At 37.4% G+C, this 17,121-nt stretch overlaps 1 protein-coding gene across 3 annotated transcripts in view; it reads right to left on the bottom strand.

The window, feature by feature from the left end:
• Positions 1-17,121, bottom strand: part of TNRC6B (trinucleotide repeat containing adaptor 6B) — a 125,026-nt gene that overhangs the window by 97,124 nt on the left and 10,781 nt on the right. For all 3 annotated transcript variants that reach the window (XM_062492190.1, XM_062492191.1, XM_062492194.1), the window contains exons 2-3: positions 15,296-15,368; positions 10,334-10,432 (exon numbers count right to left, since the gene is read on the bottom strand). In XM_062492190.1, coding sequence (XP_062348174.1) covers positions 10,334-10,387 — 54 coding nt within the window. In that variant the 5' untranslated portion in view covers positions 10,388-10,432; positions 15,296-15,368. The remainder of the gene's footprint in view (positions 1-10,333; positions 10,433-15,295; positions 15,369-17,121) is intronic.

Raw genomic sequence — 17,121 nt, 5'->3', positions numbered from 1 at the left:
CTGACTGGTTTTCTGTTAGTTACAGGAGAAGTGAAAACTTAGTAACACAATCCCCCTGCTAAATCACACTTCACATTTAGTGATCCCTGCTAACCATTTTGAATGCTAACACACTTAGACAACAGCAACTACCTTCAAAAGTTACTAATCTGCTACTGGTGTTTGTTATATGCAGCTTAATGGTACTTCAACACCTGGCTCACTGAAACATCACATTAACTAGAAGAAACGCCAACATGTTAATAGACACCATCATTAAAACATGCATCATCCATATAGAACAGCAGGACAGATTGTCAGTGGGAACTCAATTCCTCATTAACCTATGGAACTCAGAATATGTAATTTATGCTACAGCTAAACAAGCACAAAAGCTGCAGCAATGGTTAAAGACCAGAAGTTTTGCTTTTAGTTTCAGCTGCAACCAATTAGTCACTAAGGAATTGGAGAAATAACCTAGGGCTCACTTTCTATGTAATATTTAAAATGTTTGTTAACTAATATTCTGTGAAATACCCAGCAGCTTAGCATGAATTCCCTGCTAAGCTTAAACAGCTTTATAAATATCATGGAAACAACAGTGGCACTTTGGAAATGCTAAAAAGGTTGGGATCCCAGTCACATTTCATATTGCACAAATACGAAAGTTTGCTTCATAAAAAAGTATTATTTTTAATGTATTACCTAGCCTCTAAGTAGTTAAAATACAATAGTGTGTGTGCACATATATATATGTAAAATAATAAAAATACATCTTACTCTGAAAGCAATTTAAACCACCTAGTTGTTTACAGCAAGATACAGTTTTACCTTGCGTCAGCCACCGAAGATGTTAAAATCACTCAAGTCATGGTATGACAGGATATCCAGAAATACCAGCTGAAAATTTCAACTCTGAAGCTGCCAAGGCAGCTCTAATAATAATTCAATTGTCTCAGACAAAAAAATGAATAAAGGGTTCTGAATTTCAGCAAAAGTGCTTTCCTTTTCCTGCTCCACTGCTGATGATCCATTTTCATGTGTTCCACCCATACACTCCATCCATTTTGCAGTGTGTTCTGCACATACGTAGTACGGAAGAATCCCAGGAAAACATTAATTTACTAAGAAAAAAATCTCCTATTTTATTTAATTAAACTTTTATATCATTCTTCAGCTAGAGAGCAGAAGCATTTCACAAGCCATGAATTCTTGCTAACTTTGGCTACCTTTTACACTTTCATAATAAAATTGTTCCACTTTCCATACAGGGGACACATCTGACCCTAAAGCCCTTGAACAGTTCACCCCACCAGTACTGTCAGAAGCCACCTGTACACAGCCCAGTGACTATTTAGCCAACTCATTTTACGTTTACATTTCCATTTAATATTTACGGTGCGGACACAGACTGGAGCAAGTTATAGCAGCTTAAACTGACATCTGTAAGTGGCTGATATTCAGACATCCACATTGCTAACCACCCCTGATACAGAAAAGGGAAAACATATTAACTTTCTTCCACTTGGATTTGGAAATCTAGATGATGCATTGCCACAAAAGGACAACAGGCATGAACCCTCAGAAGAATTTTCAAAGGCTTAAGAAAGCAGTTGATAATCAGAACTACAGAAAACTAAATTAGACTTTTACACTACACTTTTAATCACCTTCACTGCCACAAATACTATGTGCAGCTGTTTGTTAGGAATGACTGAAAGCGACTTACACCAGGCACACATAAATTGATGCTGAAGTTATTCTACCTTTGACCACACAGGCAAGCAATAGAGAGAAGAACTTTATTTTCTGTGTGCACAGAAATCTGTTGTGTGGATTCTGAACACATAGAAACTGCCAATGGCCCAGAAAGTTCCTCAACAGCTGGAGGCTGAGAACAAATCTGTTCTATGTATATATTAAGGCTGCCTTAGGTCTCTGTTAGGCATCCACTTCTGACCACTATCAAAAAGGAGAAGGAATATAGGCTTCCACACCCACAGTGCACAGCTGCTTTCCAGTTTCTCCAGTTACCAGAATGCAAATCCAAACTCATTTCAGTCACAGGGGAGCCACTGACACTGCTGCTTGCTTGTAAACTGCTAATTTTCCCCACATTTATCAAGATTATTAAAAAGATTAGCTATCTGACAGACCACCAAACCATTAAAACAGCCACTCATCTCTGGAGCAGAGCCTGGGGCTTTTCTACAGCTTACCCTCAAAAAAACCCTAACATACCTTTAGATGCCAAGGGAATAAGTTATTTCTCTGGGAATTACACGTGGAAATGGTATCTGTTGAAACCAAACATCACAATTTCAAAATACCTCTAAACACTTCTTAATCTAATTCTGACACTACTGTGTCTGTAGACAACTACTACATTCTCCCCTCTTATGATACACACTCTTGCCTACTGCTCAAATGCTTAAGTGGCTTTAAACAAGTGCCAGGAAATGCTAACATGTTTTTAATGTTGCTTTTACCCTTCAGGGGAACTGATATCACACAATGTTTTTGCAGAGTTCCAGTGTCCTTAGTTGTCCGGTCACCCTTTTATGTACTGGAATGATGAAGACCATCACTACTATTTTTTACTACTGTCATCACAAGAATAACAATCCACACTCTTCTCATCAAACCTCATATGCACTTCTTCCACACTCATTGAATGAAAAAAAAATTCTGAGCAAGTGAAAAAAAATCATACCCATCTAATTCACAAAATGAAAGGGAAATAGTCCTATAGTCCTTGTAGGGTCATGCAAATACACGAGATCTTGCAAATGCATGAAGTCAACAAGACAAATTAATTTTAAACCTTTCAATGACTCAGCCAAACTAACATTTTACAAATTATTTCTAAAGTAAATCGAAGATTTTTTTTTAAAGTAGGGTAGAATAAGCTTTAATGCCCCGGCTCAAATTTCTCCCCAAATAACTATCCCCCTTGAGGTCTGCCGTAAGACAAGAAAATTGAAAACGTTCATCAATGCTTCCACATCTGTAAGACTTCACATAAAGTGACCAATTAAAAAGAACTCTGTCACAATTCACATGGACTACAACCACTGCCAACAATTCTGTAAAGCCAATACCAAATGGAAAGAGATCAAAAGGCAATACTCTGAAAAGGCAGAAACCCCTCAAATTGTGTGTCAATAGTACACCTGCATGAGGAGAGACCCTTTGTAAGGAAAGCCACAAATCAATTTCCCTGTCATTAACATCATATTGGGAGCATACCACATAAGCTTTCAAATGCAGTACCACGTTTTCAACCTTTAAGCAAATATCTGCTTTTTTGTCTGCTTTGCAAAGTATTAGAAACTGCTGCAATCAACTGAAGAAGAGATGAGAAAAAAATAATGAGAAAGCATCTATGAAAAAGAACATTTAAAACAATGCAAAAGATGGGTTTTTAAACAATGTTTTTTTAAGACTGAAGGGTTTTTTCCTGTAGAAATGAGACACATGCCCTGTACATATGAAAAGACTGGATCAAAGAATATATGGTGACAGTTCTTACAGGTCTCAAAGTCACCTTGGCACGTGATGATATTTTCCAAGAGAAAGAAAATACATCATTGTGTTAACCTTCTCTTTTGTGATTCAAAAGCACTTCAGGGTATTTTGAGATTAGAAAACAGAGAGTCATCTTTCAGTTCAGCATCTATATTTTAGCAGTCTTCACTATGGATCAGTAGGTTTCAAATGAGCAATCCATCTTGCCTCTGTAGAAAACAGTACACCCAACTGGCAGAATCCTGAAGTCGACCCTGAATTTCTTCCAAAATGTCCAAGTAGCTAGACTATTAACAGCATTCCTTTACAATAGTTCAATTACTGCCTAATTCCACAGGTTTTTTTGCAAAGTCCTCAACAATTTTACATTACTTATAACTGCTTTTTTATAGTGAATCCTGATAACTTACTGTACTGGTTTTGGCTGGGATTGAGCTACATTTCTATAGAGTAGCTGGTAGAGGACTGTGTTCTGGATTTGTGCTGGAAGCGGTGCTGATAACACAGAGCTGTTTCAATTCATACAGAGCAGAGCTCACAAAGCATCAAGACCTCTTCTGTTTCTCACACCAGCCCACCAGTGAGCAGGCCAGGGTACATAAGAAGCCAGGAAGAGACACAGCCAGGACAGCTGACACCAAATGTCCAAAGGGGTACTCCACACACTACATGGCATCATGCTCAGCATGAAAATTGAGGGAGTGAGACCATGTGTGGATGTTAGCTCAGAGACTGGCTGGGCATCAATTGTTTTGCGGCAAGCAATTCCTTTTCTTTTTGCATCATTTGTTCTTTCACAGGTTTTATTTTCTTCTCCTCTTTGTTGTTGAGTTTTTTTGCCCTAAATTATCACACCACCTTTATCTCAATCCACATGTTTTCTGACTTTTACCCTTGAAATTCTACCCCTCCATCTCACTGCAGAGGCAGGAGTGGATGAGCAGCACTGTGTTGCTTAGTTGCCAGCTAGGGTTAGACCCCATACCATAATTATAGCTCTTTGTTACAGAGCCTTGAAATTTTGAAATTTGAAGTTATAAACTCACAAGCAGGTTGCTTGGGTTTTCTTTCTCATATAGAAAGGTCCAACCATGTAGTGTTTTGTAGGAAAGTATTTTAGGTTCTTTTCCTGGCCACAGTGTTGAAGTTCCAGAGAGAAACTAACCCAAAATGTCTGCTCCCCTTGACTGACTATGTTAATCTATATTTAAAACAAGAAGACTGTCATAACAATTTTACAAGCCTTTATAACATGTAATTAAAAGGAGTTTTAAATAAAATATTTCTTTACTAAGAGGTTATTGGATTTTTTTTTTCCAATACACAATATGCAAATATTTTGGGTTTGAAATGACTACGTAAAGAGGTGCAGCATTTTCAGGTTAACAAACTGAAGCTAGCAGAGCATAGAGATGACATCAGTTTCTGCTGTGAAAAATCCGTTGTCCTCCTTGCTCTTAAGCAGCTACATTTTGGAAGAAGTATAAACTGTCTTGTTAGGCAGAATACCTCTCTACTTTTCAAGGACTAAACAAGACACTTCATACAAAGACTCCAAGAACTTGGTACAGTTGTAAGTCAGCACTACAAAGACTAGCTGCTCCTTCAGCTCATGTTCCAGAAATATAATGGAAATATACCCTGTATATGAGGGCACAGAAATGCTGGAAGCTCCAAAAGTAACTCACCAGTGGATATTAAAAATGAAATAACTAAATAAAAAAAAACCCCAAAGCCTAATGTCCTGGAACCAGTGGAGAAGCAACAGTCATGTGAATAAACTGAAACCTACTCAGAACTGTCAGGTACTCACAAGAAAGTACACTGAGGTTGAAAGCCTCTTGTAACAAGCCAAAATTTTCCAAGAGTTGCAGGGATTCATACTGCAGGGAGCCATCATCTAAAAGCACCATGTACCAGGCCAGTACTAGACTGGAAAACATTTTTATAATTACAATCACAAAGCATACTGCTCATTTTATTACTTTTTAGGCCTCAATGTTTTGAATTATTTAGTGCTGTCTGAATAGAAACTCAGTTCTGTATCACTAAGTAGGATTATAAACCCCAGAGATAGAGACATCAAGGATTTGGATGTTATAAGTTTAATTACTTAACTAAGGGTTTGGTTTTTTTTCATTATATTAATTCTAAATCCCACAAAATGAAAGCATCAGCCTAACTTTTGCACTACTGTCATCATTATGCAATATCCACATCAGGAACTGAGCACACCTTACCCATAAATGCAGTTAGTGGAACATTGCTGTTTTTAGGAAAGAGAATTCCTGAGAATATTTCCTTTTGAATTTTAAGATTCTGTTTATAAATATAAAAATATCTAATTTAACATAGGCTTGTGTTCCTTTATTCTCAAGATGTATGAAGTAAAAGCAAGTTTAGTTTGAGTCACATACTTTTTAACCTTTTTATCATCTCTGTGAATGTTTCATGATAAAAAAACCAACTAAAAAACAAAAGCAAACACCACAACAAAACATAGCCAGTGAAAACAGAGTTCTGAAGAGTGATTTAAATGGAAGACAAGTGCTAGCTCACAATTAGACACCAAGAGGGAAGGAAAGTAAGAATTAACCAGGTTGAGAACAGGCAGTATTCAATAATGTAAGGGAGAGATTGACATTTAGATATGAACAGTGGAGCAACTTAAAAGAAGGATTTACAGGTGGTCTCAAGACAGCTTGTAAGTGGCACTGGACAGTGACACTGAAAAACAGGACAAGCCTCAGTGTCTGTGCCACTGGTTTTGAAAGAGCCTTTGAAAAAGTAGCTGAACTCCTGGCTACCCATTCAGTTCAGTAATTATTTCTATAAATACTAATGAAAACTTCAAATAAAATTACATTTACCTAACACCAAAAAATACAGAATTTTTCCCCTTTTCCTGTTCTTGTTAAGAATTGAGTGTTACTAGACATCCTGTGCAGTTTGTGTATCTAGGTTTTTAGTATACAAAATGTTAAAATGGCAGAACTATCTATTTTTCCTCCTTTCCTTTCCACAACACTGAAGCAAAACCACGATTCCTAAACACCTTTCTATAAATTACTTTATCACTCCCTTTGAATTCATAGGCTTTTACTCAGACACAAAGGAACAACCAGGAGGAGAGTTGGAAATTCAACATTTAACATGAGGATTTTTTGATAAAACAGTTTTCTGCATAACCTCAAAACTCCTGCCAACATTGGAAGAAATCTGAAAGTACTTTCAATCAGGCATAAAATTTTAGCTTCCTCTTGCAATATTTTACAGCAAAGGAACAACTGACAAACCAAGTCTAACTATTGTCTGTGCAGTAATCCTTAACTGAAGGATCAAAACAGCTGAAATCAGTTACAAACAGGAAGTTCAGTGCTTGTTGATATTGTCAGGGCATCAAGGTTGATAATGGAAAAAGCCTAGTAATTGTTAGCAGCTCATTAGCTACCATAAAATACAATTTAAAATTAAAATAATAATTCAAATAATACTAAAGAGTGTAGGGAACCAAAGAGAAACACTGGTTTTCTTTTTTTCCTGGTGCAATGGAGAGGTAGCAGAAGATTTCACTTCGATATCAGGGAACCAGAATGACCCAGTGCTTCCTGCCTCTCACTAGCAGCTCCAGGAGACATGACTGGGGAGAACACCATGAGGATCTTGCTTGGATTCCCAGCTCTGAAGAGATCAGTCTTACAAAATTCTCTTGATTGTACCCCACCGGTGAGCCTTTGCCACCTCATGGTGGTATTCAAAGGTTGGACTTGATGATCTTGGAGGTCTCTTCCAACTTTAATGATTATATCATTCTATTTTCTTTTTTTGAAAGGAAGAAGAGAGACCCTGAAAAGCCAGAAATCAGACAGCTCACCCCAAACTACTCTGAAAAATGAAAGGATGCTTCACTGTATGATACTCACTAGCAGATCATTTGGATAAAATAGACTGGAGATTATTATCAAATAAGACTTCCACATTGGCCAAAACCAAATTAACTTTTAAAATCCACACGTTCATTTGAAAACACTGACTTCTGCACAGGTTGCTTCCCCTCTGAATAGCACTAACATTAGGTAATTATTGGAATCAAGAGCATGCTATGGACACGTGCCAACTGTCTTTACCATGTTGATGCCATTTTAAAGAAAGTGTATGCACAACTGAGAACATGAGCACAACTCAACAACCACAATATTAAAAAATTAAATCACTAATAAAAATGCATACATTAACAACAGTGGTAGAAATAAACACTAAAGTAAGAACTGAGTCCATCAGTAACCTTCCTTAAGCTGAATTTCCAATGAGTTGCCACTGAGTTTGCCACTCATTTCGAGGGGCAAAGGCAAGCATGAAAGCTGACTTTACAACTGTCTCACCAGGTTGTTAGGAGTCAAGCAAGAACATCATTCTTTATGATGTCTGACTGCAGGGTTTAAATTTTCTGATCATACCTTACATAGTGTTAATTAGTTTGAAGGCCATAAATAAAGTGGCTTGCTTGACTCTGCATAAGGCACAATATTATATTTTCTTCAAAACCAGGGGAAATCTCCTTTTATCTTCAAGTCTTGACCAGGATGTCTCAAAATACTATATAGTCTAGGATGCCAGGAAATCTGAGATAGTTACAGAACCAAACCAGTTCACAAGCATACAGCACGATATATGATTTGCTTTCCACTCTATTGATAGAATCTTCATGTAAAACTTTTGAGGCTGGCACCATAAAAAAAATTAATTCTTGTAGTACGCAAATCCTTAATCCTGATATTCGTGGTATCTCCATCAAAGATGATTTTGGTCTCACCTCTTTCAGAATACTTCATTCAAGTATACCTCCTATCTCCTGCCTGAAAAAGTTGGGAGTGGGTGGGGAGGAATGGAGAAATAACCTGACAAAAGGGAAAAAGCTGAACTACGTTACTAAATAGCTAAAAAAGGCATTTCATAGAAAAATTTATCTTTATGAAAATGGGTCACTAGATAATGTAAACATCTGTAAATTAAGGGAATAATTTTAATGATACTAGGCAGCATAGTGAAATATATTTTGCCTAATTTTTTCTAGGACAAACCTTCAACTGTTACAGATACAAAACTCTCCTGAGACAAGGAAAGAGGATAATCATTTATAGATTGAAGAAACACCGAAAAACAGACTTCAGTGAGTAGTCCTGTACATCAGGAGAATGGGGAGAAGGACTAGATGTAGTCATGACTTTTTTGCTTAACATATATATACCGATCCTATATAGTCCTTCAGTAATAACACTAAATACCAGATGCACAATTCCCAATCTCCCACATTCTCTGAAATGACAATTGTTTCAAAGCAATACTTCATACACATTTAGGTATTCAAAGTCAGTATAAAGAATATGGTTTTAAATTTAAGCTTGTTCAATTTTTGGAGGAGAGATAGAATGTTCACCATTTTATCCAGAATTAAGGATGTCAAAGAAAAGCATGCTCTTCATTGGAGGAAAAGACAGTTACTTCAATCTACTTCCTGCCACGCAGGTAAAAAAAAAAAATTAAAGATGCATATCCATAGAGATACACACAGGCACCTGTTTGTATACACATAAATGTGAGTTCACACACACACAGATCCTCTCTGTGTGGTGAAAAGAAAGCACCAATAACTAAGCTAAAATCAGTAATTAACTGCATCACGATGTCTCCTCTCTCATGCCTACTCCCCACTGAAACCTGTAATCACATCCTTGTCAGAAGATGCATTCAATAGCCTGGATTGCTGCATATCCACTGATATGCTCTCATTTTTCAGCTCCTAATCTAGAGTCAACCTTCCTTCAAAGCGATTTAAAATTAACACAACTCCTAAAGTACATGCAGCACAATTGCCAAGTCCTTTCTCTAATAATGACTTACTTCCTAACTTGGTGCTTACAGTTAAAAAAATTATTTTTCTTAGACCCTAAAACAATAAAAACATCTCTCCAAAGATTTACATAGGAAACAAATTTTAACGTTAAGACTTTTGATTTTTCGTTTCTCAGTCTGTCTCTTACACAAAGCTCCAAGCAAACTAACAATGATTCAGATTTTTGTGAAATGTAGGAAGCGTGTTTTAAACACACATCAGTTGCAATGCTGACACTAACTCATTGAGTAGTCAGGACTATAAACTGTATTTATAAACCTACAGAAGTGTATGAAAATGACCATGCTATTATGAGAACCAAAGTAATTTGTGCCATAACATTTGCATCTTCAGGAAGGAGGCAAAGAGCAGGACACAGCATTGTATTCAACAGAACACTTCACACTCTCCTGTCCCAACAAGGTATGCTGAGAATCAGAGGGACCTTCAACAGCACCACACAATCCAGTCTCACAACACAGCACATACTGACAAGTACAAGGAAACTCAAAGCAGCACACCTTCAATATAGGTCAGCTAGTAATCCACAGGCACCAACACCTGCACCTAAGGGCCCACATGTCCAAATCCTTGAGTTAGTTCAGAGGGTGGGAGGGTAGGACAGAAAGTCCTTCCAGTTTTCACAAATGAAATACAACCAGGGTTAGTACCTTTTCACAAGTTTTCTCTTTCTTTCCTGGATGTGTCTGAAAATATATTCCAATCCTTAGTGGGTAGAAAACTCCCCAGTCTTACTAAAGCTTTTTCAAACATAATTTTCTAAGTATCTGCACGACAGTAAATAGTAAGTATCTACATGAAGGAATTTATTAAAAATACCACGACCAGTCAATGTTCACTCCATGTACTTCCCCCCCCCCCCACCAATTCCAGCCAACCAAGCTTTCATTCCTCCAAAACAGTGGCATTTACCTCACTGACCTTGGGACTGCCTTCCTCCAGTATTTCTCCCTCATCAGTTTGCATGGGAACAGGATCTGTGCAAAGCTCTGCAGAAATGCAAAATACTGCCTAAAAGACAAACAACAAAGATATATTTTAAAAACAATGATTTTTCTGCCTTTAACAATGTTATGTGAAATTGCAGTGCACATAAACAAAAGTTCTGGGCTATGACCTTTAATGCTGCCACTCTGCGTATATTTGCTGAAATTATGTTTTACACAAACAAGAATTGTTATCTGGGATAAGACAAAACTACTGAATTAAAAGAAAAAAAACACTTAACAGGAATATACTTTCTTTTTAACTTTCAAGTGTCATTGCTGAGTATTTAATCTAGTCACTGATTTTACTCATTAAAGCCACAGTCAGCAAGGAATGATCACACAGACCAGAGCTGAGCAATTCTTTCTTACTAGGAAATAGCTTTTGTGCAAATACAAGCTTCAAAGACTCAGCTTACAGATAATCTCAAGGTTATTAGTTTGAAATATTTTTAAGACTTCCAGTAATCTCACAGTACCTCTGAAGTCTTGCTTTCAGGATTTTTTCCTTGGCTTCATTTTAAAAAAAAATACATTCTAGAATCTAAAGGGTTCAGGGAAGAGATAAAGTCTTTCACCTTCAGGTTCACATTTCCAATTTAAGCCAGGTCAACAGATCCCAGTGTTTCCAGTATTCAATACTACTAGATAACCTATTTTCAAGTTTGTTTGACAGTATCAGTGCAGTTCCTACTGAACAAAATCTGCACTCCAAACTACTAAAGTAGCTTACAGAAGGATGCAGTACATTTAGGAAGACTTTGGTGTTTAAGATTGGAATGTCTTCTAGTCCAGAGGATGATGCATCTTTTGGGGTAATTGATCAAATTAATCGATTTCGGAGATCAAATGCAACAGCATAAATACAGTAGGAACCTCTCACACTCAAAATGCAAGACATAAGCCATGACCAGATCCCTAACATTCCAGGTATATGGAAAGTAAGGGCTCACACTGAGTACACTGAGTTAAGAATTCTCTTAAAGCCAGGAGTGCTGGCCTTTAGCAGTAGTCTCTCTAAAGATGATGTAACTCTTCAATTGTACCAGCATTTCACATCCATTTCAAGTCTCTCTTCTTCTGCACCTCGGCCAAAGAGCTGCTGGACTGTCATCTTCACAGCAGCAATTCCAAGCCTGGAAACTGTTAAGAGAAAGCTTCTAAATGATGCACCTCCTTCACTTCATCGTTAATGCCTGTTCAGAGTGTAAGGGTTTCTGCACTCCAACCTCCTCTGTTATGTCACACATAGGTAAAACAACATCTGTCATGGTTGATTCAAGCAGTGAAGAACATGCTCTACAAACATGAAGGGCCTGAAGCTACAAAATGCTACATGCAATTTAATAAACCTTACAACCAATGAGCTGTGACATTCAGTAATATCATATATTCTAGTAGAAGACACAAGAGTTGTAAAGACTTAGAGCGTAGTAATTCCCTTTTCTGGGAAAAGAAGGAATGAGGAGAAAAGCAAACTCTTACCCAACCCTCACCTAAACATTCTGCCTTCAGCACATAATCAAAAATCAGAGGTATCAAATGCTAAGCATGACATTTATGCCAAGATCCTCCTGCCTGTAACAAATGTTTCTTGCTTTTTGTTCTGCACCTACAGTGGAGGAGGCCAGGCTAGGCAGTCCCTGTCCATGGTACTTCTTTCTCATGCTGGGTTTCTGAAACCCACTCCAGAACTTTCAGAGCTCAGAATTTTGGAGCATGATTTTGCAGTACTAGAGTCAAGTAATTGGGAAGCTCCTCAGATTTTTGTTAGACAGACAGTCTGATGTATAACAGTGAAAACAGCTTTGGCCAGGATTCCTGTGGCACTTACCTGGTGTCAAAAGTCAGAGAAATAAGCAAGAATGAACTTGAACTACAGAAGCATTAAAAAAAGCTTACATATAAAGCAAGACCATTAAGGTCAGACCAAGAGCACTGCAAGGGGAAGTTACTTTTCATTCAAAGTGCTGGAAGAACTCAAACATAAGCCTCTGAAAAACTGACGTGCTTTATCTTCTGAGATCCCTCACTATCAGAGTAATTGGCAGTATTTGACACAAGTTTTTACATACTACTTCTGGAAGAAGACAGAAAAAAACACCAACGAGTGCACCTCAAAGGAGGAATGAAAATGTCAATAGAACTAGGAAACTTTTAAAAATGGAAAGGCTATAAGAACAAAGAAAAGCAAGTTCTTCCACAGATGACAGATTAAGTATACTGGAACTACCCAGAACTCAGAGATTGGAGCTGGAAATTGAATGAAAAAACTCTTTTCCTTCTCCATTGTATTTTCTATTTTAAAATTTCTATCTTCTCTCTTAATTTATCCCACAATTAATGTTTTATTTGCTTTAATGTGTAAAGAAAACATATATTAAGTCATTCAATACTTAGAGTGAACTCACTCACATGGGATGGTAAAAAGGATGAAGTTCTACAAGGCTCAGTAATTTCCCAGAAAACTTCACAAGGGAAAAAGAAAATCCACCAACAAAACTTTTTAGCTGGTGCAGGAAGACCCTAAGCCACAGACTACAAGAGGTGTTGCAAGAAGAAGTTTTGCTGAACACGATCCTTTTGTTGTTTGGTTTAGGTATTTTTAATACTTCATTGCATTTGGTCCTGGGTTCTTTCAGGAGACAAAACATCCCACAATAAACTATGAGCCCAATTCAATAATTTTGATGTTCTTTTGCATATGTGCATCATTGATTCCCTTAGCCACTGGCACAAGAATGCTGCATTGCAAGTTTTTTATTGCCAAAAGGAGACACATCAAGATCCCTGAATCCATGGGACACTCTCTCTGTGGCAGACTTTTGTAGCAGTCATTTATAACTGAGGGTGACTTCTCAGCCAACAGAGAGTGCTTACTGCCAGCACATGAAGTAACATAATTATTTCATGTTACTGACATCACCTCTTCAGCTCACCAGAGTGCTGAAGGTGACACACAGGCTCATTTATTTTATACATGGAGGATGGATGGAACGTAAGAATTTGTATTAGCATCCTATAGGATCAAGAAAATGTCAAAAGCCTAAATGCATTTGTTTACTTACATTCAATACTTCATGTGATATGTCAGGTTCCCAGGTGATAAAAAGGAACTTCATACACAGTCCATTTAGATTTTCAGACCTAACACCTATCAAAAAAGTCACTCCTGGAAAAGGTCAAAATTAAGATAATCTTCTTCTTCCACCCTTGCATATATCCACCCAAACTACTTGGAATGTGACTGAAATCACCCAATTTTTTCTTCACCTGATATCCTTCAGAAAAATTAACTAACTTCAACTGGAGTAAGGTAACACCAAGGAAGGCCTGACAAATAGCAATGATGCCCATATACAATGTAGCAAATACACACCTAAACTTAGGAACAACTTTTATTTAACTCTTTAAAATGTAATAGAGTGAGGAGAATCAATTCTCCAAGGTAAAAGCATTCATTAATATGAACTGGCTGGATTTCTTACAAACTTTAATGCCTACTGCAATACTGTCCTGCCATTAAACAGTATGGTTTTGGGACAATCCACTTTGATATTTAGTCCTATTTTTGCTCCATCTCTTTCTGCAGCAAAGATGCACTCACTTTGTTTCCTGGGACCAGCAAGACAGATGCAGCTACCAGCCACTCAGAACAGCACAGTGTCCTTATGGACACCAACTCTGCACTACTGCATTCTAACACACCCTGGCAAGCAAAACCTGAACAAAATTTCCATAAACTTATAAATCTCTGAAAACCAATACCAGTAAGCAAGGTACCTTCTCTAGGCCTAATTTTCCCTCCACACAGAAAGGTCCAGCATGAAAAAACACAAGGTCCTCAACAGCAAGAGAACTGGAATTCCAATAATTTCAAACTTGGTTTCAGCACACAGACATCACTGGAACTAAACACTGTCTAATTCAAGGGTCTTTCGTGCAGCAGCCCTTTTATTTTTTTTGATTGGCAGCAGGAATCAAATATGGACTAAAGAGAAAAATTGTTCTTGACTTGATAATGAAGAAAAAACCTACTTCAAGCTTCTAAAGAGTTCAGCTGTGAGAGAAGCACTTATTAATGTAAAACCAAACGTGATTCCTGTGAATTCCCAAGTCTAAATTGGATATGACCCAATAGAAACCCCCTGAAGGACAAGGCTGTGCCAACTGTCACCATTACACACAGTAAGCAGAAATTGAAGGTAGGTCCCAAACTCCCTCACAAAGCAAAACAGGCACACGAGCACTCTTCCAAGACAGTGATCCTGTATACATGGCATACTTGAAACAAGAGCAGTTAGAACAAGGCACTACTTGGCTAAAGTCTGTCTTGAAAGGGACTCTGCTTATTTGACACAATTGTATCGACACATGATCACTGTCACCAGTCTCTAGGTAGAGAAAATGTTCATTTTTAATACATGATCCAGCCATATTGTATTTAATTGTTAAAGCATTGTAATACATTGAGTCTGTTAAGAATGTACAAAAGCAACATAAAATTTAATGTACAGAGGAAGAACGGAGTATTTTTGTCACTTTAAATTCAAGTTGCTCTGAAAGCAAGAGCACTCAGAAGATAAAAAAACCCCTCAATTATGACTTTATTGCTTATAGGAAATAATCACTTACCAATTCCAGTGACTTAAAAAATCTCAACATAAATTACCATATTTTCAAAGGAAATGATACATCATACATATCAACTTCAGCTTACAGAATCAAATCACATCAGTCAGTAGCAAACTTCGCATGCAAACCTATAGGAAATAACACATTGGAAAACAGATACACATCCTACAGAATCTTAAGAACCAGCACAGGCTATTGTTCTTCTCACCTCTAACTTTCAAGATCACAATACTGAGCTTGGGTTGATTTTTACCTTTGACAGTTTCCAAGGGCTGCCAAAGCCCACAAGGATCCGTCCTGGCTACATTCAGTGCAAAAACGAAACCCTAAAAGGAGACAAAAAAAAAATTTAAAACATTGACCAACTGTGGTCATTAGTAAATTAAAAAATATAAAAACAAAAGTCAACTGTCTCCAAAGCTCCAAAGTAAACCTAGGTGCATAGAAGTGAAAGGAATAGGCTGCCATCAGGAAAATATTTTCTTAAAATTCTCCCCATAACCTCCCATCCACACCTGGAAAAACAGTAAACCCTGGTAGCACGTGTTAGAGAATCCCCTACTGACTATGAGATACAACACAACAGTAGGAGGCTCTAGAAACATAATTTCTGCTCACAACTGGGCAAAACACGGGGTGAAACTGGTTTCTTCTACAAGAACAGAGAAAACACATAAGTGTGGTTCCTTGCAGTCAAGGGAAGGGATTATGTAATCCCACAATAACTCCTGAATACTGAATATTATGTGCAAAAATGAATCCCATACCTACCAATTGTTAGGTATTTAATTCTATTTCAAAAGAGTAACATAGCAGCACTGCACTGGCTAACAACCAAGCCCACTTCAAAATCATACATAATCTGTCTTAACCACAGCTAGTACTAAATACTTCAGTTTTGGTTTTGCAAAATGTAACCAACTTGCAGGAAATAAAAGTAACATTACAAAAATCTAAGTTATTCCAGTTGCCATTATTCAGGTTTGTTGTAAGGGATATAAAAAAGTGATATTTTTCTAAACTCATTGCATCATTTTGTAGGTTACTACTCCTTAATGCACAGCATTATTTAGGAACAAAACATTCCTGTCATTGGACTAACAGCCATAAACCCATTTCCCCCCCCCCCCCCCCCCCCCCGATCTTCTAGCATTAACTAAGAGCTTTCTGGGCATGATTTCCATTCAACCAATTTCTGACTAGAAAATACATTTGGTGATAAAAGGGAGTCCTACCTGCCACTGTGGTTTACCTGTCCCTTTGCTTAGCGAGTAAATGTTTTACAGATGCAAACTTAAATCTTGAACTTGGTTCTGACTTTTTCTGTGGGGTGATTCTGATAAAGCAACCAAGAGCACACTCTGCTCAAAAGGCCCCAAGCTGTCTTAAAACATCATCTCACAGAAATCAGCTGCTGATGTAAATAAAAACATCACATACTCAATCAGGATATTGGGAAGTCGGCTTCAAGTCATTCACAACTTTAGAATAACACAGAAATATTTCATGGTATTTCATCTACAGCACAGCAGCAGTGTAATAGTCATGATGTACTATAAAAAATACTCAGGACAACTCAGGTCTCACTGTGATGGTAGTTCTCCACTTTTCAAGGCTGAAGATGGAAACACCTTGTAACCAATAATTTGGTAGAAGGAGAGCTACTACTGGTGCTTGAGAAGAGGATTCGCAACCTCTTTATTTCACATGGTTTAGAACAATCTCTTTGCATTACTTAGGTAGAAGGAAATCCAGGAAGGATTAGTACTTCAAGGAAAAATGAACTAAAGATATCACTCTAAACAAAGCAGCTGGGAGGAATGGGAAAAGGCAGAAATCCTCTATCTCTCACAAAAAAATAAATTCCAGAGAAATATTCAGGAATGGCAGTCACATAGCCCACAGAAATCACTGTGGTGTTCTACAGCAAAACATGACATGAGAAAGGGTGTTTATTATGTTTAATTTAGTGTTGGCTGCAGAACTTCTTGTTTTGTTCAGTATTAAATTCTTTGCAATGTTTCTTTTCGTAACATATGGAAAACTTTGCAGCTATTCATGTAGCTATAACACAAATAC

This window comes from Cinclus cinclus, chromosome 4 (genome assembly GCF_963662255.1).
Source record: "Cinclus cinclus chromosome 4, bCinCin1.1, whole genome shotgun sequence".
Taxonomy (NCBI): domain Eukaryota; kingdom Metazoa; phylum Chordata; class Aves; order Passeriformes; family Cinclidae; genus Cinclus; species Cinclus cinclus.
This window is presented reverse-complemented; position numbering and strand designations above follow the sequence as displayed.